Source organism: Loxodonta africana, chromosome 22 (assembly GCF_030014295.1).
Source record: "Loxodonta africana isolate mLoxAfr1 chromosome 22, mLoxAfr1.hap2, whole genome shotgun sequence".
Taxonomy (NCBI): domain Eukaryota; kingdom Metazoa; phylum Chordata; class Mammalia; order Proboscidea; family Elephantidae; genus Loxodonta; species Loxodonta africana.
In genome coordinates this window covers 64298330-64323184 of record NC_087363.1, presented here as the reverse complement: position 1 = coordinate 64323184, position 24855 = coordinate 64298330, and the positions used below count along the sequence as shown (strand labels likewise).

Below are 24855 nucleotides of genomic sequence, written 5' to 3'. Positions count from 1 at the left end.
GTGGATGTAGGGAATGGTTACCATTTCAATAAAAACAACCACCATCCAGCAAATTAAAAGTTTATTATCCCAGTAATTCATATGATCAGTTGCAAAGGATGATACCTTAATAAAAGTATAATTTATAGTTATCTCCTCCGATACAGTCGTCTTGTTTCTTCAGCTGAGGTTCTGATAAGGTCTGAAAAAATTCCACTGCTTGTCAGTAGATCCACATTTATTTAGCAACAGATAAAATAAGTGCATTTCTTGTTTATACCCTTTTTGCCCTGAAATTTTATTTGGTACAGACGTTGATCAAGTGGAACAAGGTTACTATTTTAAAACTTTTCTGAAGGATAAATATCATTTGAAAATATTCTAAATTGTGAAAGATCGGTATTCTGTAAGAGCCTGTTGCAGCAGTGTGCGTTACACAGTGCAGAGAAATGGCCGAGGACTGGCCATCTTGGCGGACGGTCCCTGTCAGACCTCTCGGGCTTAAACACGCTGCACTTTCAGACCCATGTGGCCCTGACGTGGCCATAAAGGCAGTGAAGAAACCAGCCCTTAAAGCAGAAGTCAGATTGCTCATCCCTGTGTGCTTTCCCAAGTTTAAGATGGTTAACTCGTTGCAGATGAGCCATTCTCCGTGCCATCCCTGGCATTCTCTCCTGTCCACGCTTGTTCTGTAAACTATTTGGCACAAATATCCAAAAATGTCTCTTGAGATTGGAGGTGTTGACGGCTCGTCAGGCTTGCAAATTCTTTTGGCTTCTGGACAGGGGTTAAAGTAGGAAAAATAAAATGACTTTACCAACTTCCTCACTTAAAATTAACTTCTAAACATAAACCGTAATGCTGTCTAAGTAATTATGGTATTTACTACTGTAATGCTATTTGCTACCCTAGTGTTTTGTGATCAGTTTCCCATAATAAACGCCTACTTACATTCCCTAAGAAAGAAGAGGAGATCTCTCCCCATGGCTTAAAATTCTAGAAGAGGATGAAAAGGAGTCTTTGGTTAACAAATGAGAAGGCTTGACACAATCTTTAAAACACATACACATTTGTTGTTGTTTAAGTTCTCCGCATCTGGACCCTTGTTTGGAGATCGTGCAAAAGAGGTGCATGAAGATGCTCCTGTCCCTCCGAGACTAGTCAGGGGAGGCTAGGCCCTGGGGGGCCAGGAATGGCAGCAGGGCTCCCCAGTTCAGCTCAGTGCCCCCCCCCCCATTCCCAACTGCTGCCTGGAGGCGACAACTCGAGGCCTGTTATTGTAGGGAGGTGGCTGCTTTGTCTAAGACGATAAACACCCTGCATTTGTTCCCCAAGGACACCTGAGATGCGGTTTCATTGTAAAAGTTTACTTTTCCCTCAATCTGGTCCTTGAAAGCAGTCAGCCTGACATTCAACAAAAATCTCACTCTAGAGGAGACCACAGGAAATCATTTCACGTGTGGCTTGAACACTAAGGGAGCCAACAGCTGCAGCGCCAGTAATTATTTCCTGTCTAAGATGGTAGTACGTCCCTTATAGTTATTACCACTGGTTTACAGCCCCCTTAGGTAAAATGTAGAAAACAGCCACATTGCAGCTGAAAGTCCAGGTCTCCGCATCCCATTATCATCAGTTACTCTATTATCTTCACAAGCCCTCCTTGGAGCCTCATTAAAAAACATGGTAACATTCGTGAATTAAAAAAATCTTTTTATATTTAAAGACATTCAGATTGATTTATTAACAACTTACATACAGCACAGTTTCCATCATGGTAGTTAAGTTAGGACCTATTCCAGCCAATGCGTGTTTGTCTTTTAACTTTTCTTCATATTACTTCAATGAGACAGATTGTTGACCCTCTTAAATCTCTAAAAGAATATTGTCAGGCATCCCACAGTGGAGGAAAGGTAGACCTTTGCTGTAGCCAAAATGTTTGATTTGCAGTATCCAAATTTATTAGAAGACAAGTAGTTTTCAACATAGGTGACTCATAAAAGTTTGAATGACCAGACAGGACAAATGACCTTCCTTGTCAACCTTTAGGACAGTCTGTGAACATTTTCAAATAGGAAAATGGTAGCTGCACTTCTGAGTCTTAACTTTCAAATTTTAATTTGTCTTATCATATATATCCAAGCATTATGTAGTGGAAAGAGCACTACTTTTGGAGCCAAGATAGGCCTGACTTTGAGTGCTGGCTCCATGCAGGCAGTGTGGTACTGCACAAGTTGTCTCTGAGGCAGGAATAATAATACCTATGCGAGTGAGATGAAATAACACAAGTGACTAGCACAGTGCTGAGTGCCAGATGCAAAGGAAGCATGCCACAAATATCAGTCCCCCTCCCTACCTTTTAGAGGACAAGTTGAAATCTTCAATTTGTAAAAACTCTGGACACTTGTCAGGGCACCCGCTAAGCATGCTGGAGGGCTTACTGTGTATGCTGGGCTAACGACAGTAGGAAAACTCACACACCCCTGCCCACCCAGGAAATAGCCACTGACTTGTTGGGTGCTGTGAGCCAGGCACTGTTGTAGACACTTTGCGGAGAGTCAGTTAATCCTCCTCTTATGGGAAGTAGGTATTACTGTCTGTACTTGACAGATGAGAAAACTGAGGTCAATAGGAGACCACTGGCCAAGAGCCCAGGGTCTGGAGCCAGACAGACTTAATAGTTCCAGCTCTGCACAAAGTCCAACCTTCTTACAAGTTAGTCAACTTCTGAGCTTCAGTTTCTCCACCTGTAAGATGGGATAATGAGAGTACCTATCCTCGTGGGGTCCTTCAGAAAATAAGAAATTTACTCAAGGCCAGTCAAGTAGCAGAGCAAAGATTTAAGCTTTGGTCTTTCTGGCTCCAAAGAAGAGTTCTTTTTCTTGCTGGATCCTGCTAGACTTTATAGCCAGTAAGGGAAACAAAACCAAATATAGTATTTCAGGGTGGGAAATTCTGCGATAATATAGGTTCGTTGCCTGGTTCCCTCCTTCCTTCACTCCCTCCCTCCCTCTTGGTTTCTTACTATCTTTTGTTTGATGTATGTGATGCCTTCTTGGATTCTTTTCCACAATTAAAAGTGTACTTACTCCTCTAGGGCAGAATCTGTGGTTAAAAGAAAAAAAAATAAAAGAGTAGGATTTCAGGACTGCTTCCACAAAATTTTAGAAGACTTGAAATTGAATAAGTCTCTGAATTTTAGGCAACTTTTGAACTTGGAGGAACGAGTTTCAGGTGTCGGTAATACAAAGGTGGCTAAAACAAAGGGGATTCTAATATTCAGGTTAATTAACACTCCCTAAGATTACGCCACTCATGGGTAACCAAAATGGAACATAAAAACATAAATAGGTACATCTTTTAAAAAGTCAGTGTCTTCATAGATGTTACCAAATGGAGGCGGTTCAGTGTAATGATCTTATTTTGGCAACATATTTAGAGAGGTACTTGGCAGAGATCAAGTGGCCTTCTTGTCATACGCCACAGGGCTTAGAGGGAGAGGAGTGCTATTTCTGGAGCTCCCCTGGCACACACACGCTCTGCTCAGCCCTTATACAGTGGCCTCTTTCACCCTAGCTTCTGCTAGCCAAATCTTTAGAAAGCCCTTTTGGGTTTATTCTGAGAACCTTTGATTTATCACCTCAGGGCGTCTTGGGGTTTAAAATGTATCTCTGTACCATATTAAATAAAATATTGACACTATAAACTGTGGTTTCTGTTTTTTTAAGGAGAAAAAAAAAGTCTTCCCATTCCTCTGTGCACACATGTGAACAGCTTTAAATTCTGTGGACAGCTTGGAACTCACAGTATTTAAACAGAGAAGAGAGAAGGTAGGAAGGAAGCCAGAGGAAGGACAAGACTGACTCTGAGGAGATGCAGAAGAGAGCTTAGAAATGCAGTTACTCTAACTGGGCTGTTATCAGGAAGTCTGTGAAATACAGAAAGCTTGACCTTGTAAATCTTTTAGCTTGAAGAATCCAGTCAGTTATACCAAAACTCCCCATAGTGACGCACGTATTTGTCCACTCTGCCGTGTGCAGAGTCACGATGACAGAAGCCTTTGGAGCCAGTTTCAAGAACAGTTGCCCATGGGAAGGCATGGCTACTTGGAGTCAGGAGGAGCCTGTCCTCTCGAGAGCGGGAACTGACCGTGTGCACACATACTGCGTGTGCACACACTCGGGTTCCTTTGCTAGCATACGAAACAGCAAGGAATTGTGCAGGGCCCCGTTTTTTTTACCTGAGTATGTAAAGCAGTATCTGGTCACCTCTTTTTATATGAATTCTGAATCACTGCAAAAGAACCAAAGCACGTGGATAAAGGGTTTACGTGTGTGCATCTGTTTTTGAGTTGGTCAAGTGGACATAATAATAAAGAAGTGACTTTGGCAGAGTTATGAGAAATTATAAAAATGATAAGATCACCATCTATTCAGTAAACAGTATCTCCCTCGTGTGTTGGGTATTTTTATCTGCACAGGTGGATTTGCGGCTGCAGTCACCACGCCTCTAGATGTGGCAAAGACAAGAATTATGTTGGCAAAGGTGGGTAGTAAAATAATGTAATGTCGATACGCCAGGTGCCTACTGTATCTGTTAGGGCTAGAACGTATGTGTGTATAAAGTGAATAAAAGCAGATGGCACTTTCCTGAAGTATCGGCAGCCCTCTGCCAGTATTCCCATAAGAGCCCTGCGAGACTGCTGAAGCTGATGTTGACACGCCGATATCCACAGTCGTCACTGTGACCAGTGTCTATATAGCATTTTACATTTCAGAATCATTTTTTACCCACATTATGTAAGTAAACAGAGCTGTTATGCTGTCGTAGGTAATAACTCTCAGACTCAAACTTGTTGCAGTCGAGTTGATTCCGATTCATAGTGACCCTATAGGACAGCGTAGAACTGCATCATAGGGTTTCCAAGGAGTAGCTGATGGATTCAAACTGCTGACCTTTTGGTTAGCAGCCGAGCTCTTAACCTCTGCGCTACCAGCACTCCAACTGTCCTATACCAAACCAAAACCAAACCCACTGCTGTTGAGTTGATTCCCACTCATAGCGACCCTGTAGGACAGAGTAGAACTGCCCCATAGAGTTTCCAAGGAGCGCCTGGGGGATTTGAACTGCCGACCTCTTGGTTAGCAGCCATAGCACTTAACCACCACACCACTGAAGTTTCCAGTTGTCCTATGGATAATCCTATAATCTGGGCTGTCCGATTTACTTATGCTTCGATTCAGGTACAATATATCTGCACAGATATATATTGTAGTTAAATGTGTTTATTAGCTACTTAGGTAAGTGTCATAATTCTGCCATTTGTACTGGTTATACCCCATCCTTCCTGGGTTAATATTACTTTCTGTCTTTTTCCTGTTAAATAGTTGAACATGAATAATCTGGGCGAGCTCTGCTGATGGTTTGATTGTGAGAGAAATAACCCAGAAGAGCAGCCTCCCACGTGGCACGGGCCAAGTCAGTAGTTGTCTGGGAGGGCTGAATGGAAGCATTTCTGGCTGAGCAGGATACAGAGGACCCTAAGAAACACCCGTGTCTATTTGAAACTGTGTCCTAAATGAGCGTGGTAGGGTCCTTGTACCTGAGGATATCTGCAAGCCAGCTGTTAAGTTGGGGGAGTTTCGTAAAATGGTTTACGTCACCTTTGTCTTTTTCTCCAGGTGGGTTCCAGCACTGCCGGTGGGGGCGTTCTCTCTGCTCTGCATGGGGTCTGGCGGACACAGGGGCTGTCAGGGTAAGGACGAGAGGAATGGCCAGCTGCCTCTCCACCTCTCCCTGCCTCTTTCTCCTTCCTCTGAGGTCCTTTAGCCGAGACTGGATGAACACCTTTCCTTCCTTCTGCTTATGGCCTAGTTGTTGTTGTTGTTAGGTGCCATCAAGTCAGATTTTGACTAACAGCGACCTGGTGTGACTGAGTAGAACTGCCCCATAGGGTTCCAGTGCTGTGATCTTTACGGAAGCAGACTGCCACATCTTTCTCCCACAGAGCAGCTGCTGGGTTCAAACCGCTGACCTTTCAGTTAGCAGCAGAGTGCTTAACCACTGTGCCACCAGGGCTCCTTTTGTCCTAGTTAGTGTTCTTTTTATATTGTTATATAATATTTATTGATATTGTTATAATGTTCCATTTGGTGTTGTATAAAAAACCAAAAACAAAACCCATTGCCATCGAGTCGCTTCCGACTCATAGCGACCCTATAAATGAGATCATATCACACAATCAATTTGATGAAATATTCCAACCCAGTGATTCTCAGCCTTGCTCATCTTGATGTTAGAGGACAGTCACAGCCAGGTGATGGGCTGCAGCGTTACTAAAATAGGTTTCGGTTTACACAATGCAGGGGTGCCGAGTGACCAAGGGTAACATCGTTAGAGCAAGTGTTTGTGGTTTGGGTACTTTAGCTATTATTAGTAACAAATTACTTTCAACACACCGTGGTGCATGATACCTTGGTTGAGAACCACTGTTCTATATTATTGACTAAGTGCCTCAAACTTCTGGCATTACATAAGGAGCTCTCTCTTCAGCATTGCCTTTACGGCATAAACGTGTAAAGCTGTTTAAATGTTGATCTGTATGGATATATGAAATTATGATTTTCTCTTTGAAATCATTTACCAGGAATTTTCCTGTGAGAACCAGCAGCAGCCTCCTTGTGGAGTAGGTCAGGAGTGAGCTCGTGGTCGGGTTGCCAGTGTACAGAGCAGCGCTGCGGCAGAGCAGGGCCCCTAGGCTTTCTCTTGGGACGGTGCTGCTGCCACTGCATCCCAGTGCTGTGTGAGATCATTTATTGGGTTGTAGTTTTTGGGTGCATTTGGCAGGTTTTAATTTCAATTATTTGATAGTCTGGGTAGCATGAACCAGGTAGGTTAGGCCCCAGTTAAGGTGTTTGCAGGAGAGCGACCCTACCCCCTCCTCAAAATTTCCAACTGGAAAGTAGATGGCATTGGGTGGTTCTTTGTGACAACTCTGGTGGATTGGTGGTGGCTGCCTGAAGGACTTCAGGATTTTGAGACGGGGCTGGGCTGGGTGGGTTTCACGGTGAGGAAGATGGCATTAATTGTTGAGGTCAAACGTGAGCCTGGGAGGGAAGTGTGGTGGTATACCAGGAGTCTGCTGTCTGTGGCTAATATATTGTGAGGGGTACGGATCTGCTCCTCTCCGAGGCACATTCATTCTTGCTCTGATTCTACATTTAATAAAGAAATGGTGAGAGAAAAACGAGCTCTAGAGCAGCTTATTCATTGGCAGGTATAAAATAACCATAAGTAGTTCAAACAGTGATGGGGCCACACATGGAGATGTGTGCGCAGTAGCTTTTTTAGATCATCACAAGCTGAACTGCTGAGTTTCACTGTCTGCTTTCCATATATTTCATAGTAGCTTCTCTGGCAACTACTGACCAACCCCTCTGCCACTGCCCTCAGCTCTGCGGAGTTTGCCTTTCCTGAGAAAGTGATTGTACTCGGGGATGGCAAAACCACGGCCACCGAAGCTTGTAGAGAAGGACAGTTCTTGAATAGCCTGAGAAGAGATCTTGCCTGTCTCAGCTGTGCGGTGGACTCTATGTTGTACAGTCACTAGGCAGTGCCACAGCCAGAGCAGGGCCTGTCTCTTTTCTGTCCGCATTGTCAGCTCTGCGAATGTAGTTTGGATTTTCGCTATCTCTTCAAAGTCTTAAGGCTTGGGCTGTAGTTAGAGTGCACAGTGTAATCATGAGTAGGGTGTTCTAGGCAGCAGTGGTTTTCATTTCATCCAGATCTAACTTCCAACCTAGAAATGCATTTTAATTAGCCTCCTCAGTAATATGATAAAAGAAGACAAATAATTTAGCAAAAAAAAAAATTGAAAAAGCAAACCAAAAACAGCCCTCCAGACCTGGGCAGCTGCTCTGAACTGTGGTCCTGGTCATCCTCAGCCCTGAAGCTGTGTCTCGGGCCTGCTCCCAGTCCGCGGCTTCCCACACAGAGCTTACCCGCACGCACACAGTCTCTCTCTCTCTCTCAGTCGTACGGGCTCCCCCTCTTGCACTGGAATGGCGTTAACCTCTTGGGGTAAATGAACACTAAAAAAAAAACAGGTTCCCGGTGGATTCACACAGGAGCAGACTGCTTGGGTGCCTATTTGGAAGATCTGCTCCAGGGCAAAGTGGTTTCTCCAAGATTAAAATACCATACGCTCATTCAGTGCAGGAGGCAGAAAGCAGATGGACGTCTGCTTGTCCCAATTGCTCCTTCCTGCTTTTCTTCTGTTAGAGTTAATTGACTGGCTTTTTGTTTTCTTGACTGTGTCCTTATATAGTAACTGCTCCTGCCATGAGCGGTATGCTAAACGCTGTACATTCGTTACACGTTTGACGTGTGGTTGCTAGAACACAGCCCTGTTCCACTCGGAGTCGTCTTTGCCTCCAGTTTGGTTGGGGTGCTCACTGGTACAAATTACTTTAAGGCTGTAATTATGGTAATAGATTCAATTGTCATCTAGCGAAACCATAAACTGCTTCCATCTGCCTCCTGCTAGGGGCAGCTGAGCTCATGAGCAGTGAAAGCTGAACAAGACTTTGGCTTTTAGGAGTAGATAGTAAAAGGGGAGGGAAAATTCAGGGCTTTGAACTCCAGACATACTGAGGGTGGAAATGCAAATTCTCAGCAGGGGTTTGAACCGGAATGAACCGGTTCAAAGCCCTGGAGAATTCCATGGCAAACAGGACTTCTGCTCACCTCCCACCCCCCCACCCCTTTCTCTTTGTAGAACAGGGGCAGTGAGATGAATCTGTTTTTCAGGCCAGGGGGACTCAGGAGCCTCAAAGCAGTCAGTTACGTCTGCGCTCACCAACCTCCTCATACAAAACAATTTGCATGATACTGAGCTGAACAACTTTTTTTTTTCCTTACAAGTGTGTTTTGGTTTTCCATAGAATTTTCCTAGACAAGAAAAAGAGGTTCTTAAGTTTATGTATATATTTTACTTTAAATCCTGCTAGTTAACTAAAAAGGGTCCCACAAAACCGCTCTCAGGTCCCTGTTTTCCTCAGGCGATCTGGGTGCTGACATACAGAGGGCAGTGAGTTGACCTCTCCCACCAGTTATGCAGAAAGGAGGCTGCTGGGGCGGCCGTGTGAGTTACCAGCAGGGATTTCCTTCCTGGCCGCTTCTCGGAGAGCCTACCAGTTAGCTTATTTTTCATACCTTAACAGACGCACAGCTGTTGTTGCTGTAACTTGAGCACTTTCAATTTTTTACCCTAGACTAGAATCAATGTCTTTTCACTAGTATAACCCCTAGTTCCGATTTTCTAACTTTGGCTTTCTGTTTACAAAAGTGATACTCATGGTGAGACGTCCACATATTACAGGAATACAGGCAGGGAGCGCCTCCTATATTCCTACCCTCCAAAGAAAGTGATGGTTAGCTGTTTAGGAGCCGTCCCTCCTGTGGTTTCCAAACATGCAGTCATATTATACATATGGCTTCAGACTTGACCTTTTAAACCTATCTGGTGTATTTTCTATGTCAGTACCTACGGACTACCTCATTCTTACCATAATCGTCCAGTGCGAGCGTGCTGGGCCATAATTACTTCACTGTGGGTGGGTTGTTGGCACTTTTCTGCTACCAGCAATGCCACCATGCACATCCCTGAACAAACACCTGTACATAGCTTGTTTTTAGTGGCTGTGGCGTCGCTTCTGCACAGGCCCCGTACATAGCTATGGGAGGGTTGTTAAAGCATGAATTCCCCTCTTACGTTCCCGGTAATACTGATGTGTATGGCTCCCACTTTCATCTTTAGCATCTTTAATACTGAAGGGCATTAAATCTCATTGTTTTTTTATTTCCCATTTCTTTGATTATTACAAAGTTGCCACATTAATGCTGACTGGCCTTGTTTGGAAACCCTGGTAGCGTAGTGGTTAAGTGCTATGGCTGTTAACCAAGAGGTCTGCAGTTCGAATCCGCCAGGGGCTCCTTAGAAACTCTATAGGGCAGTGCTACTCTGTCCTATAGGGTCGCTGTGAGTCAGAATCGACGCGATGGCAGATGGTTTGGTTTTTTTGGCCTTGTGTGGTGCTGCAGACAAGCCTGCCTGGAGGCGGTTCCATTCCCAGCTGCAGCTCATTTGCTGTTTCTGTCCTTAAATTAGGGGAAGAGAAAACACAATCTGTGGAGACTTGACTTCCTGTTGTGGCATCACATTGGGGGGTCTCTAAGAAAACAGCAAAGGAGTCACCAAGAGGAGCAGCAGGGATGTCTAAGAAATCTCCCCTGCTGCACAGGACCACCACCAGAGACCACCATAGACTTCAGGGCAGGAAAAGCTAGCAGCCTCACCTAGAAGCCCTTTGACTCCTTTTTAAAAAATTGATTTCATCATCTTTAAAATGGGAACATCATCTCACAGGGTTGCATGGGGGAAAATGGTCTGGAAGGTTTAAAAAGAACTATTGTTGGGAGAGTCGCTACTTAATTTTGAGCGCTCACGAGTAAGCTGTTTGGTATTTAGCCACTTTAGCCAGCAAACAGCTGGGCTCAAACGTCAACAAGCCTACTCGGGAATGTAATTTAGTGCCATTCTAACGAAGAAGAAAAGCACATTGTAAGTGCTGTGGGGGCTTAATGAGCATGGTGTGTTGAGTTGAACGAGCTGTGGTACTGGAATTTGGTAAAACTTTTTTTTTTTTTTTACACACACAAACTAAGATCTTTCCCCCTGCTTTTTTCTAGATTATTTGCAGGTGTCTTCCCTCGAATGGCAGCAATCAGTCTGGGAGGTTTCATCTTTCTTGGTGCTTATGACCAAACACGCAGCTTGCTGTTGGAACTGGGCAGAGAGCGCCCGTGAATCAGAGGCAGCCCGACGTCCACTTCTTAAAAGAACGGGGACTGCTGTGAGAACTGCAGCTGTCCGGCCGTCTGAACAAAACACAGCGCTAAAATCCAATTCTGCTAAGATGACCACACTGAAAATGTGTCCCCCACGGTACAGGCTGGCCGGCAGGAAGTCATCAGCTTGTGTGCCAGAAAGTTAGAAAAGAGAAAAGACGAATTATGTCCCAAGCAGTACTTTGAACCGTTTTCTCAGAACCCTTTAATAAACAAGTTTAGTAATGGCCAGGCCCTTCAGGGCTTTCATCTGTAGCTGAGCCTTCATTTCCTGCCACCTGATAGTGGAGGCAGCAGAAGGCAGAGATGGATATAACTTTCTAAAAAATGGCTAGTGTGTGTTCCCCTCACCCCCAGGTTAAGTCCTGTTGTGTAAGCTTATAACTTGGTTTAAAAAGAACGATCTACAGGTGCGTAGCAAGCATTCTTTCTGGGTGACCTGGCTGCCGTTTTTAATTACCGTCAGATTTCACTGAAAGAACAGATGATTGTATTATTTTACAGAGAAGTGTCCAGCAGCCCACGTGGCGTGTGAAAGAAAGCACTTGCTGCCCAAGTGACTAGATGGGCCCAGCTGGCTTCTGGGGGGCAGCGGGCATGGTGGGCCCTCTGGGGAAGCCAGAGCTCTCTTCCCTGGCCAGCTCTGGGAACAGTGTGCTGCTTCCTTCCTCGGCAGGTTTGTGCCTGGAGTTTTTAAGCTCAACACTGAAAATAAAAGGGATGCGATGGGAAGGCCGCCATACTGTGAGATTTTAGAACTTGACTAATAAGCTCCAGGTTTAGAAAAATTCCAAGGGAGAGATCTCCTCAGGCATCTAGCAGTGCTGGGTAAGCCCTTCCCTGCAGCGGTCGTGTGCGCCGAGTCTCCTTTTTTGGGAAAAAAGTAATTAAAGGCAGGCTGACTGGATTTGTAAGGGATACTCTGGACTCCAACGGGATAAAGCACTGGGGGTTAACGTACCTAGAAGAAGGACCCCAATCACACGCCCAACGTTTATAAATGAACCTTTATTAAAGACACTTCAGTGCCATTTGTTAGATGCGTCAATATCTTACATGGTTTTCAATGTACACTGTACCAAAAATTTCTATAAATAAATAACTTTGTACATAAAAAGTAATACTTCCTCTTTCACATTGCCTCTCAGAAGCAGCAGATTCACATATTTTGTGGCAGTAACAATCAGTGAAGTGTTGAGGAAAAAACTGAACGTGCTTACCTTTTGAAACAGGTAACCCATTCTGTCAATACCCACCTTCAGCTTTTTGCCAAAGGAGCTTGCTTTCTGAGATTTTAAGGACCTTATTTGTTTCAATTTGATTTTTACTGAATTTCGCGTTGGCACTCACAAGATGGTGAGCTGTGGGTCCAAAATGTGCAAACAGACCCAGAACCCAGGTCAGGGCCTGCCTCTTGTGCAGTCCAAGCCCAATTTTGTCTGTGTGAGGGGGTGACATGGACAGGCCTGCTCTGGGGGTTCTCAGTAGAAATAAGCGAGCCCTGAAAAGGAAGAAATTTATCCTTTTTTATCCCCCAAGGCCAATGCAATATTCATCATATCGGCAAAACTAAAACATCACTATTGAAAAATCCACAGGTATCAACACCAGCAGCCTTTATCTTAAGAAGAAGCCTCAAATGACAACTGACTGATACCAGACCACATCTGCTTTTATCACAAAGTGAGCATCAAAGGCAGCGGGCAGTGCGTCATTTTCTGACTACTTGCTTGCAGTGGATTAACACCCTCACTCTGCTTGTTAAAGAAAAACCAAAAAGTCCTTCACTGCACAGGCAAATGACACGTGCACCTCTGGGCTGGAAAGGGAGGAGCGCCCACAGGTGAGCAATACTGACGAGAGGTTACTTCCGACTCAGGAGCGAGCGCTCTGATTGTAAAGCACCCTAGGAGTCTGACCCTTCCCACCCCAACTACTGGGAGCAAATGTGTTTTTAGCTTCTAGAAATCCCCCTCATGCGTTAAGGCACAGAGCTATCCCAACCTCCCCGAATTAAACAGCAACCTGATATGAAAAATAATATTGCCAAAAATGTACAATATTTTTTGTTAACCATGCACTAAAGATCAAAATAGGCTCTGTAAAAGATATATAATATATATGAAAACTCTTATGTACAATGGTATCAAATACTTTTTCTGCCTTTTGTACACAATAGCCTCTTGCATTTCTGTGCTTCAGACGCAAGTCCTCTGAACTACTGATACTCCACATGGAAGTTAAAACTATATACAACTCACTGACGCTCGAACCCAAGCTTCCTCACAGCCTCTCCTGCCTCTTTCCTATATGAGACCGATAGATGAGGGCTGAGGTAGACAAAGCCTAGACTTTTGGTGCAAACAACAGCGGCACACTCCGTTTCCTGGGGAGCTGGCCTGTCAGTGGTGTGGACTCAGGACTGGAGTCGCATGCCTTGGGGAGGTGCCCGTTGGAAAGAAGCAAGTGCTCAGCTTCACTGGGGACAGCGGGAAAGTCTGAGGCAGCTTCCATAAGCTCAGGATTGGCTGAAGTTAGTGCGGATGTAGGCTGTAGGTCTAGGGAGTCTGGCTCACACCGCCTTGCTAAAGTCCGAGAAGAACCTCCTACGAGAAAACAGAGGCCATGTCAGATGCCTCTACCAGCCCTGACCATTTAAGTGGGTCCCAACCCACCTACTAGTGATGCCTCAGTAGGCAATAAAAAGCTACCTTTTCCATCTAGAGGTGCCACTGGCTTTTTCTTCAAGGATGTCAGCATTCTATCATGGTTACTGGGGTAGAGGGAACCCCTGCAACTGGCACGGGACCCATCAACAGTCCCACTGCTTGGGGGATGCGGAGAATGTTCTCGGTCACTCCGACTGGACTCCTGGCTGCTTGTTGTACTTGGCTGTACACCGTCCCTGGATGCAGGCTGAGGGTGGAAGGCTTGCTCCTTGGAGTAGCTGGCCACATCAGGGCTGCAGTCACTGCATACAACCGGGCCACTGGGCTCTGGAGAACAAAGCCAAAGACGGGTCAGAACCACTGCCATCCATGTCTCTGTCCATACACAAAGGAGCAGGCCCTTCCCTCCACTGCTGCAAGGTGAAAGCCCCGTTTACATCAACTAACAAGTATTCCACACTGCCACGTGCACTCACAGGAGGACCAGGGCAACACCAAGCCACTAATGATGAACAGGGACTTCATTTACATGTTCTGAGATTAATTTTTACTCAGAGAATATAGTCCCAGAAAAACAATCCCATTTGAATTAGGTACCATGTCGTATCAAGAGTCTTCCAAGCAATTAGAAATTCAGTCTCAATAGTCTCAAGATAGCCCTGGGGAAAAAGTACTAAGATTCTCTGTTTTGTTTAGCCTTGCCCCTTATTTTACTTGCTTATAAATCATAAAATTTACACTCTGACTGATCATACTGTAGATTTCATACACATCTAATTCTGGAATTAAAAGTGAGCCAAACACAGAGCTTTGTGTTTATAGCTGAATACAAAACTGACATCATCGTAGACCAATACTATAGCTCCCTTTCCGTTTGATTTTGAGAATAAAATATTTTTCCTGATGAAAGCATTTCATACCTGTTTTATGTGGTCCAAGGGTTCTCTCGGCTTTCTCTGTCATTTTCCAGGGCTCTTTATTATACCCCACACAGAGCTTTGGCTGTATGCGTGCAACGCCATGAGCGTCGACCTCTGGAAAGAGGCCTGTATCTCTTGGACAAACACCTGCAATAGATGCCACACCGTTAGAACTCTGGGCCTATACGTTCCACAATAAGCCTTATTAAAGGAGTGCGGACAAAGCCACTAGAACACAGTCATTTTTAAAAAATGACCTTCAAAGGGTCCAGCGGGGGAAATTTCTGCTACTTCCTTCCCACCAGGTGGCCTGTCAGCACTCAGAACCTTGTGAGATAAGCGTTCTCACAGGCTAAACCCTGACTCTGCTCAGGCTCCACACAGCCCCAACTACCTCACCTTGGTGCGAGCTTTGTAGTATAAGAAAGCTGGGAGCACAGAGCAGACCTGGGCTCTTCCCCTATACGAGGATTGGGTTGGTTTCATACCCTGTAAGGTCCTCTGCAGCTCTTATTCCAGGTAATCCTACCTGTCTTGGCTAGCAGAAACTGAGCCCAGTATAGGGACTTTCTTGGGGACAGGATTTTTAAACCTTGCAGAAGGGTGCTCAGGATGAGTTCAAAACAAAACCACCACTGAAGCCTTCTGTCGTGCAACCTTCTGATTCACCGAGTGTGCCTGGTCTAACGCCAGGCAGCTACCCTGGAGACAGTTATGTCAGGTCTGCTTTGTTGATACTCAGGCCTTACCATTGCTCTCAATGTGCCCACTGGCCTGATGGCCACCCTCGGTCCTGAGCACGGTTTCTTGTCGGTCAGAAAGGGTCCCCTGAGAAGAGAGGTAGCTTGGGACATCAGGCGGCACAATGGTTTCATCTGCAAAGAGACAAGACAGTCAGATGCCAGGGTTCCCAATCCAGCCCTCTGACAAGAAATGCAGATATGTATCCACCATCAGGGACCCACCCGACAATGGCCACAGAGGCTGTGCAGAGCCGCTGCCTCATGGAGCCTGCTGACCCTCCCTCAGTCAGACTGCTGCTGAGTCCATGAAACAGAGGATGACAGGAAAGACAGAACCAACAGAAGACAGCACCGTAAAGGCATTTTAGGAAGAAGCCACACGTGGCCCGAGGACGACACACAGACCTGTGTGCAACCAGAGTTCCTCCCAGACTCGTGTACGACAGTGCTCCCGTTCAGTACTAACTTCCAGAAAGTTTAAATGGTGCCGATGGGACCAAAGCCTCAGCCATCCAGAGTGCCTCCACATTCCCAAAGGTTTGACAGGACTGAACGTAATGAAATTCTTGACAAAGCCTCTGGACCTAGCCTGACAAATGTCACTGCTTGTCCTCCTCCCAAGAGCCTGACCTGTGTTGGTGACACTGTACTCCTCACTCTTCTTCCTGGTTTGATAGATGATGCACACCCAGACCAGAGAGGTCAGGACGATGCTGCACACCACAGCAATGGTGAAGATGCCCACGCTGGTCCCGTCCTTCCTGCAGCCAGGCGTGGGCAGGACACTCAGCTGGCTGTGAGCTCGCTCAGTGCCCAGGGCGTTGGACATCTCGCAGGTATATCTGCCTGCGTCCTCTGCCACCACGTTCTGAACAACAAGCAGCTGGTTGCCTGGGGTGAAGTGGTGCCGCTCAGTGAGGCCCAGAGGCCGGTCCCCCTTGAGCCAGGTGATGCGGGGTGGCGGGCTCCCGGTGGCTTTGCACTGGAGTGCCACTGTTTCTCCTACAGACACCACACAGTCTTCCAAAGGCACCACCAGGGACGGAGTTTCTGCAAGAAGTCAGTGAAGATCTTACGGTCATTCTGCAGGCCCCATGTGCTACAGATCTGCCTTGTGGATAAAAGACAGTTCAGCATCCCAGTGAAATGCCATGTAAGATCTTGTATCAGAGTGGCAAGCTTTTCAGAAGAGCCTCTAACACAATGACTAAATCATAAAAGGCATTCTGGGGGCTGGCCAACCTCTGGCCAGAAAGGCTTCTATTGTTTCCAGGCTGTCCAGTGACAGAGCTCAGTCCCCTCCTGCCCAGGTCAAAGGGCAGCTCTCACTAAAGTTTAAGCCTAACCCTTGCTCTGAATGAAGACTCTCAATTCACTGCCTATCATTTTTAAGAGATTGAGCCATTTGATCAAGACAATCTTAAGCAAAGTAGAAACAGCCCCCCACACCCACCTCCCCACCGCAGGCTGCACAGAGCGGGTGGACAACCTTTCCTCTCGGCATCTGTGCAATTTCAGAACCCCCTCCCACATGCACATAGTGTATCAACAGGCGAACCTAGGACAGTCAGAGTGGCGTTAGCTGAAACTGAGCCGGCAGTGTTCTGGGCGGTACAGCTGTAAACCCCCATGTCATCTACTTTCACATCGGTGATGAAAAACACGTCATCATCTGGCATGACGTGCATGCGTCGCTCCCGAGCAGCGGGGAAATCTGTGCCTCCGTCCTTCTGCCAGGCAATCTGGGGGTTGGGGTGGCCCCGGGCAGCACATTCGAGGCGGGCCATGGTGCCAGTCCGGATGGCAATGTCGTGGGGCATTTTGGTGAATGATGGTAACACTACAAAACATACAGATACAGGGTCAGGTTCAGGAAAGCTAGACGCAGAGACCAGGAAATCCTCCAGCAGCTAGACCACCCCTCACCACCTTCCCATGCCAATGTCTGCCTGTGGCTGACTGCTGCCACCAGGAACATCCGCCCCTGGAATTGGGAGCAGTGGGTTTCCAAGGTCTGCCAATGGTCTCCCCACCACAGGGGAGCATTTCCGTCAGTCTCTTCTCGTACGCCGTCAGCTGTGAGCTCCTCATGCACGAGGCCTTACTAAGAAACATTCCCCTGCTCTACCTCAGATGGTAACTGGTCTCTCCAAGGGCACCTCATCAATGCCAGGTCTGATGCCTGCCCGCCTTCCCACCAGCAGAAAGCCTGGCAAAGAGGTATCTGCTCCATCAGGGGCTGCTCTTCCCTCTTGAAAAAACAGCGGTGGGAGGTGGTGTTGGGACCATGTTACTATACACACAGGCAGAAACCATGCATCTGGTGAGCTCGTTTTTCGCGAATATCCTCCCCACCCCTCACCCCGAGAGAATGGTACGTCACCGCAGTTCCCATCAAGGTCGAACCATTGAGTTTTCAAGCAACAGTGAGAACTCTCTCCGTAATACGCCAAGACAGCCAGCTGAAGTGTGGCTAAGAATGTGTTTCTGTGGTCTGAGGAGGCTGGAAGCGTGCCAGCTCTAACTCTTCTGATGACCTTTATGCTAGCTTTGTCATCAGAAGTTGAACAATCAGGAAAATCCCATTAGCTTATGGGGGTTCCCAGAAAACTCAATGCCATCCAGTTGATTCTGGCTCATAAAGACCTGCAGGGCAAAGTAAAACTGCCCCACAGGGTGTCCAAAGCTGTAATCTATATGGAAGCAGAGGCCACATCTTTCTCCCACGGAGTAGCTGGTGGGTTCGAACTGCAAACCCTTCAGTTAGCAGCTGAGCACTTAACTACTGTGCCACCAGGGCTCCTCTAGTTAGTGGGGTAGGTGACCCCATGTGTGCACAGTAGAACTGCTCTAGGTTTTCAAGGCTATGACCTTTTGGAAGCAGCTCACCAGGCCTGTCTTCTGAGGTGCCGCTGGCTGGGTTCAAACTGCCAACCTTTCAGCTAGTAGTTGAGCGCTTAAACTGTACACACCACCCAGGGGCTCATGGAGGATAAGAAAACTACAAGGCTCAGCCCCACAACCTGACTTAACGTAACTGGGTGAAAAAGTCACCAAAAAAAAAAAAAAAAACTTCTGAGAGAATAACCCTTCAATCTGTAAAACTTGCTGTGGGGCACACCCAGAAAACAGTCTCCCAGTGAAGCTTTGTGTGTCTCCTGTCCTAACCATCTCTACACGGATAACAGACAGCAGTCATGAGTGTGGCTTCACAAGAATCTGACACCAGAGTAACAGAAGATAGCACTTCCATACCATTCACGGTGAGCCTGGCCTTGTGTGAGTAGGTGGAGCCAAAGTGGTTGGTGATGATGCACTGGTAGCGGCCCTCGTGCCCAAAAGTGACGTGACGGAGGTGCAGTATGGTGGTGTACTCCATCACCTCTCCATCCTGCGCGCGGACATGGGCGAAGTTCTCCATGTCAGCGTTGGCCAGGACCTCATTGTCCTTCTTCCAGGCAAAGGTCATAGGGGAGCTGCTGCTGCTGGCTGCCGAGCACGTGAACTGGATATCCTTGCCCAGCACAGCCATGGTCGTCTCTGGCTGGGTGATAATCTGGGGTTTTGGAAAGTCATCTGGGGGAAAAGGACCAGATGTAAGTCACACGGGCTCTCAGTACACAGAGGGATCAGGTTTCTCTTCAAACTAGCAAGAAATTGCATCAAAGAGTGAGCAGGTAAAACACCCATGATAACAATCTTTCAGGGTTCCTGTGAGTTCTGCGCTACACTAAGCACCATAAGGAAGCTGTACCATGGGTATGTGGTCTTATCCAATGAAAAATCCACGAGCAGTCCTTGATTACAAATTAACCTAACAATATTAAATTATCAAACCAGCCAGCAGTTTCCTTGAGAAGACTACAACCGGCTTTACCTACTGACTTTTACAAAAAAGGCTCTTACACAAAGATGGCTGCACAGGCCGGACCCACAACCGTTACTACAGAAAAAAGGAAGGTATGAACTATATACAGAAGAGCCCAGAAAGGACCTCCAAAACTCTGTACTTGATAAAAGCAACGAACCCTAGCAAAAATGGTCAAAATCCTTTTCAGAATTCTAGAAAGTAACCAAAGGTTTACTACAATCCATGGAGCACTGACTCAAAAAAAAAAAAAAAAAAAAAGGCTGAATCTCAATAAGAAATGTTAATTTTGTGGCATCTTTACTTGCCCTGATCCCACTCCTTTCTCCACAGCTCTACAGCAGCCCTGAAACTACCTGAAACTAGCTGCTATTGAGGGAGACAGAATGGGTATGGAGTACCCCTCAAAGGCCCTATCCTCAGGGAATTGTCACCATGCGACCTATGCAGTAGCAGCCCATTCACAGGGCTGGTAGTTATTTGCCCTGACTCAGAAAACAATTGGCAGCCATTGTTTAACAATATAGATGCTTCAGGCAGAAATACCAGTTAGGGCAAACAAGAGGCTAGCCCAAAAAAAGGAAAACCAGGTGAATGAAATGTCCACGGGAATTAAAGGAAAAAAGAACAGGTTTTCACCATTATATAATGAACCAAATAGAAATTCTGGAGTTAAAAGTGTATAATAACTGAAATGAAAAATCCACTTGGGGGACATGAAAGCAGAACTGAGCCGGCAGAAGAAATGAATTGCCAGTTGAGGAAAACAGAATGAAGAAAAATGAACAGAGCTGCAAAGACCTGTGAGACACCAGCAAGCATAACAATATACAAATAATGGGAGTCCACGTAACACAAATCATGGGACTCGAAAAGAGAAGAATATCTGAAGAAATAATGGCCCCCAAATTCTGAAATTTAATGAAAAGCATTAATGTACACATCCGAAAAACTCAGTGAACAGAATATCCAAATAGAATAAACTCAAAGATACACACCGAGGCACATCAGAGTCAGACTATCAAAAGACAGAGGAAGGATCCTGGAAGCAGCAAAAGAGAACAGGCTCGTTAACACGCAAGGGATTTATCTTCAATAACATTAATAGCTGATTTCTGAAACCTTGGAGGTGAGAAGACAGTGGGATGACATATTGAAAGCACTGCAAGAAAAAGACTGTCAACTGGGAATTCTATATCTCTTTCAAAAGTGAAGGAGAAATTAGAATATTCCCAGAGAGGCAATAATTGCGAGAATTCCTCACTATCAGATCTACCCTACACAGCATACTAAAGGGAGTCCTTCAGGCTGCAGTTAAAGAGCACCAGACAGTAACTCCAATCCACGTGAAGAAATAATGCCATTAAAGCTAACTGCATAGGTGGGCATAAAAGACAGTACAAACACATATTTGTAACTCTTTCCTATGCTTCGCTGACAGCTACATAAAGCCATAATTATAAAACTTCTGGTGGGTTTATGATGTATAAAGATGAAATAACAAACGGGAGGGAGGAAATGGAGCTTTATGAGCAAAATTTTTGTATACTACTGACTGTTTTACATTAAGATATTAATTATAACTACCATAGCAACTACCAAGAAAATAACTTTACAAAATACAGTAGACCAACGAAGGAACTAAAATGGTACACTAGAAAATACCTATTTAATACAAAAGCAATCAGTAATGGAAAAATTAAATGATAAAGATAAAACATATAGAACATGAATAGCAAACCCTAACTTATCAGTAATTAATTAAGCATAAATGAATTAAACACTCCAACCAAAAAGCAGAGATTGACATAATGAATAAAAAACCATGGCCCAACTATATGCTACCTACAAGACGACAGACTTTAGATTTGAGAACACAAGTAGGCAAACAGTAACCAAGAGAGAGCTGGAGTGTCTATATGAAGACACAAATTGTTACCAGAGATAACATTTTATAATGATAAAAGTACCAATCCATCAAGAAAACAAAGAGACAAGAAAATCCCAAAATACATGAAGCAAAAACTGACAGAATTGAAGGGAGAAGCAGACAATCCAGTAACTGCAGACATCAATACTCCATTTTCAATAATGGACAGAACTAGACAAAATCAACAAGGAAGCAGAAGACATGAACAACAAGCACTCTAAACCAGCTAGACTTAACAGACTCTACAGCATTCCACCCACCAAGGGCAGAATATACATTCTTCTAAAATGCATACGGAATATCCTCTAAGACCATATGTTAGGCCACAAACCAAGTCTCAGTAAATTTAAAAAGATTGAAATCTACAAAGAATCTTCTCCAACCACAATAGAATAAAGTTAGAAATCATTTAACAGAAGGAATACTGAAACTAATTTGTAGAAATTAAATAATGTACTCCTTCAAGTACCAGAAGAAATCATAAGGGATATTAGAAAATACTTTGAGATGAATGAAAACAAAAACGCAACATACTAAAACTTCTGGGATGCAGATAAAGCAGTGCTTAGAAATTTATAGCAGCAAATTGCCTATATTAAGAAGAAATCTCAAATTAATAATCTATAAGAAACTAGAAAAAGGAGAGTAAACTAAACCCAAAGCAGGCAGAAGGAAAGAAATAATAAAAGATTATAGCAGAAATAAATGAAAGAGAATAGAAAAACAGAGAACATCAACGAAATTAAAGGTTGGTTCTCTGAAAAGATTATCAAAATCAGTAAGTCTGTAGCTAGAGTGGCCAAAAAAAGGGGCGGGGGAGGCTCCGATGACTAAAATCAGGAATGAAAGAGGGGGATACATTACTACCAACCTTACAAAAGTAAAAAGAAATAAAGAAGAAGGGAATACTATAAACAACTGTGTGCCAACAAATTGCCAGAAAAATAAACTACCAAAACTTACTCGGAAGAAGAAATTAAAAATCTGAATAGATGTAACAGGAGATTGAATTAGTTAAAACCTTCCCACAGAGAAAAGCCCAGACCCAGGTGGCTACGCTGGTGAATTCTACCAAACATTGGAAGAACTACTGCCAGTCCTTCAGAAACTTTTCCTAAAAACGGAATCGGAGGAAATGCTTTCCAACTAATTCTGGTAGTCAGCATTACCACGATACCAAGACCAGACATCACATACACACACCCCCCAAAAAACTTCATCTCTTATGAATATAAAACCCAAAAAAAGAAAAAAAAAAAAATCTTTAACCAAATAGAGCAAACCAAATCCAGAAACAAATAAAAAGGATTATATCCCATGAGCAAGTGGGATTTATCCCAGGAATGTAAAGATGCTCAACAAAAGGAAATCAATTTAATACATCACATAAACAGAAGAAATCAAAACATATGATCATCAAAACAGATGCAGACAAAGTATCTGACTAAATCCAACAAATTTAGGAACAGAAGGAAAAAACCACAGGATTAAACTTTGTCACCTTGGCTGACGCAATGGTTTCTTAGATAGTAAACGAAAAGCACAAGCAACAAAAGAGAAAACAAATAGGACTTCATCAAAAGTAAAAACTTTTTGGGTTTCAAAAAAGTGAAAAGCTCACGGAATGGGAGGAAATATTTGCACATCATATTTCTGTTAATGGTCTGATATCTAGAATATACAAAGAATTCCTATATAGTTAAGCTGAACTATTGCTTGGTTTTAAGAAGACCTCAGGGAATATTTTTGGTTTAAAGTTAACCTCATAGCAATAGTGTCAGGGACTCATCCAGCTTACATGGCTCCAAAAATGCTAGATTCCCTGAGAATCTGAAATTCTCCATGTCCCCCTTCTGATTCGGATTCTTCTACAGACTGACCAGAACATTCAGTAATGGTAGCCTGGCATTAACTCAACAATTAAAAGTTAAATTATATAATTAAACCACGTGCAAAGGACCTGAATAGCTATTTCTCCAGAGAAGATATACATGTGTCCGTATTGAGCATATGGTAAGATGCTCAATATCGTTAGTTACTAAAAAGAGAAGTGTAAATCAAAACCATAATGAGATACTACTTCACACCCACTAAAAAACAGCATGGCGAAAATAAAAAGATGATAACATGCGTTGGCATGATGGGGAGAGATCTGAAGTTTTATACACTTCTAGTGAGTATGTAAAATGGTGCGGCCACTTCAGAAAGTTTGGCAGTTCCTCCGAAGTTAGAACAGACTTCCCGTACGACCCAGCAATTCCACTCCTAGGTATATACCCATGAGAATTTACATAAAAACCTACACACAAATGCTCATTTCGGATTATTCATAATAGCCAAAGAAGTGGAACCAACCCATCAGCTAATGAATGGATAACTCAAATGTGGTGTATCAATAGATGACACAGAATTTATCGATAAAACGGAATGAAATACTGATACATATTGTTCACACTAAGTGAACAAGGTCAGTCATAAAAGATCAAACATAATGTGATTCCCTTTATATGAAATGTCTAGAATTGGCAAACCAGCGGAGACAGAAGGTAGGGCAGGGAGAATAGGAAGTGACTGCTAAAAGGCATGGACTTTGTTTTAGGGTTGATGAAAACTGTTCTAAAATTAGATAATGTGACAGTTACACAACTCCTGAATATTCTAATAAACCACTGAATTGTACACTTTATAAAGGGGTGAATTTTATGGCATGTCAATTATATTACTTTTTTAACAAACAGCTTTATTGAGATGTAATTCATATACAAGAAAATTTACCCCTTTAAAGCGTATAATTCAACGGTTTTTAGTATATTCACAGATCTGCAACCGTTTCCACAGTCAATTTTAGAACATTTTCATCACTTCAAAAAGAAATGCCGCGCTCTTTACTATCCCCTCTCCTCCCCTCCTTCCCAGTGCTAGGTAACTACTAACCTACCTTCTGCCTCTACAGAGGTCCCCGTTCTGGACATTTCATGTGGATGGGATCGCACGTTATGCCAAAGTCCAGCAGCTGAACCCACCTTGGCTCATACAGAGGGAAAGCCTACACTCTATGGCAGGAAAGGGGGACGAAGGGGCAAGGAGGCTGAATTGCAGACAGCTCTAGAAACAGTTGATTGGTCAAGGACCAGGTATTGATGAACAGAGAATCACACGGCCATTCTGTGCCTAGATGATGGGAGCTGTGTGTAGCCTCAGTGTAATATACTGTACCTCAAAGGTGTTGTCTTGGCCCAGTTTTGAGGCCCTGGCTAGAGACAGGTCCATTTTCCTTCTTGAACACTCTTCAACTACTCCCCTTATCGGGTTCACACGCTCCTGGGTCACGACATGCCTGTCCTATCACCCCAGGGCCAGGTACCCAATCACTAGGGACAGCTTCTGTAGCCCCTGAGGCTGCAAAATCATTAAAAATGCCCAATCCCCAGGAAGCTCAGGAAACCCAGCTACGGCTACCCTGTTTACCATACATAACTTTTAGTCTCTCTCTTGATCTACGTCTGGCCTTAACTCATCCACGGTTTTATAGTTAAAACATTTAGGCCCTGGTGGTGCAGTGGTTAAGTGCTCGGCTTCTAATCCACTGGTTGCTCCTCGGGAGAAAGATGTGGCAGTCTGCTTCTGTAAAGTTTTACAGCCTGGGAAGCCCCATACAGGGTCGCTATGGGTCAGGTACGACTGACTCGATGGCAATTTTTTTTGAAGACTGATCAGTAAGAAAAGCTCATTTTGGAAGGCTACTCCCATGCTGATAGTGTCCTTATGAATTCCCAATGCCATGGGTCAGAGAAAGGTAGGCAAGCCTGCTCTCAGAAGTGGTGATGGGGCGGGTGGGTGT

General features: G+C 44.6%; 2 protein-coding genes across 5 annotated transcripts in view; one reads left to right on the top strand and one right to left on the bottom strand.

Annotated features, from left to right (window-relative positions):
* SLC25A26 (solute carrier family 25 member 26) overlaps nucleotides 1–11625 on the top strand; it is a 152726-nt gene extending 141101 nt beyond the window's left edge. For 2 of the 4 annotated variants that reach the window (XM_010590068.3, XM_010590067.3), the window contains 3 exons: nucleotides 4457–4521; nucleotides 5658–5731; nucleotides 10726–11625. In XM_010590068.3, coding sequence (XP_010588370.1) covers nucleotides 4457–4521; nucleotides 5658–5731; nucleotides 10726–10843 — 257 coding nt within the window. In that variant the 3' untranslated portion in view covers nucleotides 10844–11625. Of the gene's footprint in view, nucleotides 1–4456; nucleotides 4522–5363; nucleotides 5564–5657; nucleotides 5732–10725 lie in introns of those variants that run through there. The other 2 variants (XR_010319069.1, XM_064275032.1) reach the window with 2 other exon arrangements.
* Nucleotides 11626–13230: 1605 nt separating this feature from the next.
* The window catches only part of LRIG1 (leucine rich repeats and immunoglobulin like domains 1), a 121511-nt gene continuing 109886 nt past the window's right edge, over nucleotides 13231–24855 (bottom strand). The window contains exons 13-19 of the mRNA XM_003410003.4: nucleotides 18472–18792; nucleotides 16775–17056; nucleotides 15847–16266; nucleotides 15223–15348; nucleotides 14474–14620; nucleotides 13596–13880; nucleotides 13231–13490 (exon numbers count right to left, since the gene is read on the bottom strand). Coding sequence (XP_003410051.1) covers nucleotides 13231–13490; nucleotides 13596–13880; nucleotides 14474–14620; nucleotides 15223–15348; nucleotides 15847–16266; nucleotides 16775–17056; nucleotides 18472–18792 — 1841 coding nt within the window. The remainder of the gene's footprint in view (nucleotides 13491–13595; nucleotides 13881–14473; nucleotides 14621–15222; nucleotides 15349–15846; nucleotides 16267–16774; nucleotides 17057–18471; nucleotides 18793–24855) is intronic.